General features: G+C 38.2%; 1 protein-coding gene across 1 annotated transcript in view; it reads left to right on the top strand.

Annotated features, from left to right (window-relative positions):
• The first annotated feature begins 2,389 nt into the window (after window positions 1-2,389).
• Window positions 2,390-3,107, top strand: part of LOC104870147 (alcohol dehydrogenase E chain) — a 17,450-nt gene continuing 16,732 nt past the window's right edge. The window contains exon 1 of the mRNA XM_010635569.2: window positions 2,390-2,542. Coding sequence (XP_010633871.2) covers window positions 2,405-2,542 — 138 coding nt within the window. The 5' untranslated portion in view covers window positions 2,390-2,404. The remainder of the gene's footprint in view (window positions 2,543-3,107) is intronic.

Genomic DNA, 3,107 nt, shown 5'->3' with positions numbered 1-3,107 from the left:
TTCCAAGCTAAATGTGACTAATTTGTAAGTCTAACATTAGAAAAAGTTATCTTTTTATTTAAAGAACTTAATTCAAATGTGTGAGTCTTTGCAATCATATTCTTCCTAAGAATGCATGAATATTAACTTTGGGAGAAGACATATTTGAGGAATTCAATTGTGAAGACTTTCTAGAGAAACCCTATAAAACAGCATTTTCTCTATGCAAAAGTTAATCAGATTTTATGGAAAATTAGTACTTATAAAGCTTGAATTACTTGTTAGCACTGAGGACACAGACACTTGATTCCGTCTTTTATGGAACTTACTCATTTACTGTGTGGAAGTCACAGAGACTTGCACGCAGACATTCAGTATAATTAATTCATGCTCTTTACTTGTTTAATTGCAAAAGCCTGGGCAACTCTTTCCAGGATAGTTGTGTGTTCGGAGTGAATAGCTTCATCCTGCACCTGGTTGTGTGAACTCTCTTGACAGGTTCTCAGGTTTCTAGACACACAGTGCGAGGGAACAGTGGGACACTTGTTGGAAATTACATAAGTGGTCAGTTGCCAGTGTTCTTATTCTACCTCACATCACTTCACTCATCGTTGGGTAGTATTTACAATGGTACCGTACATTTCTGGAGAAAAGTAGTTATGAAAAATACAAATTAAAGTTAGCAATCATCACCTTGAAAGAAACACTGAATCCACAGAGCAAAACATGTAAAGGAAGCACATTAGAGAAAGTCATAACTGCAGTAACAGGCAATCAGTCCTCTCACTTAGCACCCTGGGAGCCCCTCATGTATGCTCCTCTTCCTGCATTTTACTTTCCTCCAATGCTAAATGATGATGGAGATAAAAATTTTATAAGGAAGTTGTGATAATTAAGTTAATATTCAGAAGCATACAGCAGAGGATCGGGTGCCTAGAAATTAATCAATATATGTTAGTTATGCTATTATTATCATTGTTGCTGTTATTCAAGTTTTTGTTACGTGGTGGGAGAGAAAAGGCAACACGGGATTGATCTCACTTTTCTACCCAGCCAGCTTTTGACTTTGGAAAAATTACTCAATCGTTAAGTCAATTGAGCCTCAATGTTTTCATCTATAAAATAAGGCAATAATTCCCCATCACTTTCCTAGTAGCACAGGCTACACTGCGCCTGCCAATTCCAAGGTCCCCAGTAATTAGGACCTACTCACCATCAGTAAATCACTTCCAGGTATCTCATTCTTCTTTCAGCATTGATCACTGTGTACATTCCATAAAATCAGATTTGATGAATTAATAATGAAAGTCAGTTGTCAGAAGAACAGATTCCAACTGAACTTTTTCTATCATATTTGCGATTGTGCTAATTCTCTCTAAAGAGGCCCTCTTCACTGCACATATTTTACTGCAGTGAAGACAGGTTTTATGGTTTATTTCCAAACACTAAAAATATATATTCAGCTTTAAATTGAGGAATGTTCATGTGGAAGATGAGATATCTAGAAATTCATATACATAGTTCTCCAGTTTTGAAATAGTTATGTGTAGATGAAAGCTTACGTGTATGCACACTCACTCACACACCCTACCAGCGATCACCTCTGTAACATTAGCTTAAATTGAATCTGGAAGGAGCTCCAGTACATGAGCTACATATCAAAATAGACTGCCAAAGCTGTGTCACCAGAGTAGTATAAACCCAAGTCACACAGAAGTGGCAGAGAAACAAAATTAAAGAGGAGACATAGACAAATAGAAAAGAAGTCATCCTTTGTGCAAAGGTTAGTATGAGATTATTATAAAATCAGGACTTGCTGGGAATGGTGGCACACACCTCTAATCCCAGCACCTAGAAGGCTGAGGTAGGTGGATCACTGAAAGTTTGAGGCCCTCCTGTGCTATATATGAGTTCAAGGCCAGCTTGAACTACCTAGTAAGTCTCTATCATTTAAAAAAAGGAAAAGATCAGATCCTTTTCGCTTAAGCAGAAAATTTTGCAAGGGGATAAATAGACTACATGAACAGACACTGACATTATCAAAATAATGGTAATTAAACTTCATGTATAAGTCAATGGTTGTGTATAGGCAACACCATGATAGCAATAGGAAGAAGTATCAGGAATAACCTTTTGAGAGAAAAAGAATAACATAAGTGCCACCACCTGCCTCATGAGCACAAGGTCCCAAGTCCAATCTCTGGAAAAAAAAAAAAAAAAAAAGGACAACATAAGGGTGGCCTAAAAGAATGTGTTCTGTTTCATCTCAATGTCTTATAAAGTTACTTGTGTTTCTCTGTCACTCTGCTGTTGCTTTACACATTTTATAAAAGGTATTTTTATTCTTGTAAACCAGATGTGTTCATTTCTATGGAGACATGGGGCTAGATATTGTATGTACAAAAGTGAACAGACACAATCACTGATGGCAAAAGCTTCATTATTCCGTCTGCTTTTCCAGGTCATAAAATGCAAAGCAGCTGTGCTATGGGAGATAAATAAACCCTTCTCCATCGAGGAGGTGGAGGTTGCACCCCCTAAGGCCCATGAAGTTCGTATTAAGGTGAAAACTTTTCTACTTCTCTTTCACTGTAGGTCTAAAAATCAGAACATTTCAAAATCAGTGAACATTAGATATTTTCTTGGTGTTAATCTGTAATGTTTGCCTCCACAAAAAAGTATGAACTCTTCAATATTACACAAAACAAAAAATTCAGGATCACTCATTTCACAGGATTATTCTAAATTGCTTAATTCAGAAAAGAAAGGTTGAGTAGAGTTTTGGATATTCTTGAAGATAAATAATTGTTTTAGATCTCTTCAGCTGCCTGCCTGCCTGAGATCACCTGGCGGGTGCGCGACCTCCCGGACTGCGCAACAACAGACCCAGTGAGGAAGGTAGCAGCGTGGGCGCAATTGCAACACCCCCACGACCTTCTCCCCCACCCCATTTTCAAAACTCCTGATTGGGCCAGTCCTTAGACCAACTCTGCAGAGGCATAGGTTCTCATGAACGGTAGATTTCTGAACTCCCAACTTTGAACATCTTTAAAGAAAGGGCAGGGGAAACCTGGAATAGAACTGAGTGGAGTTCAACCCTGAGGGTAAGGAAACTCAAGTTAGGCGCC

This window comes from Fukomys damarensis, unplaced genomic scaffold (genome assembly GCF_012274545.1).
Source record: "Fukomys damarensis isolate Sample0158 unplaced genomic scaffold, DMR_v1.0_HiC HiC_scaffold_25, whole genome shotgun sequence".
In the NCBI taxonomy this organism is placed as follows: Eukaryota; Metazoa; Chordata; class Mammalia; order Rodentia; family Bathyergidae; genus Fukomys; species Fukomys damarensis.
The sequence above is the reverse complement of the archived record's forward strand: the minus strand, read 5'-3'. Positions and strand labels throughout refer to the sequence as shown.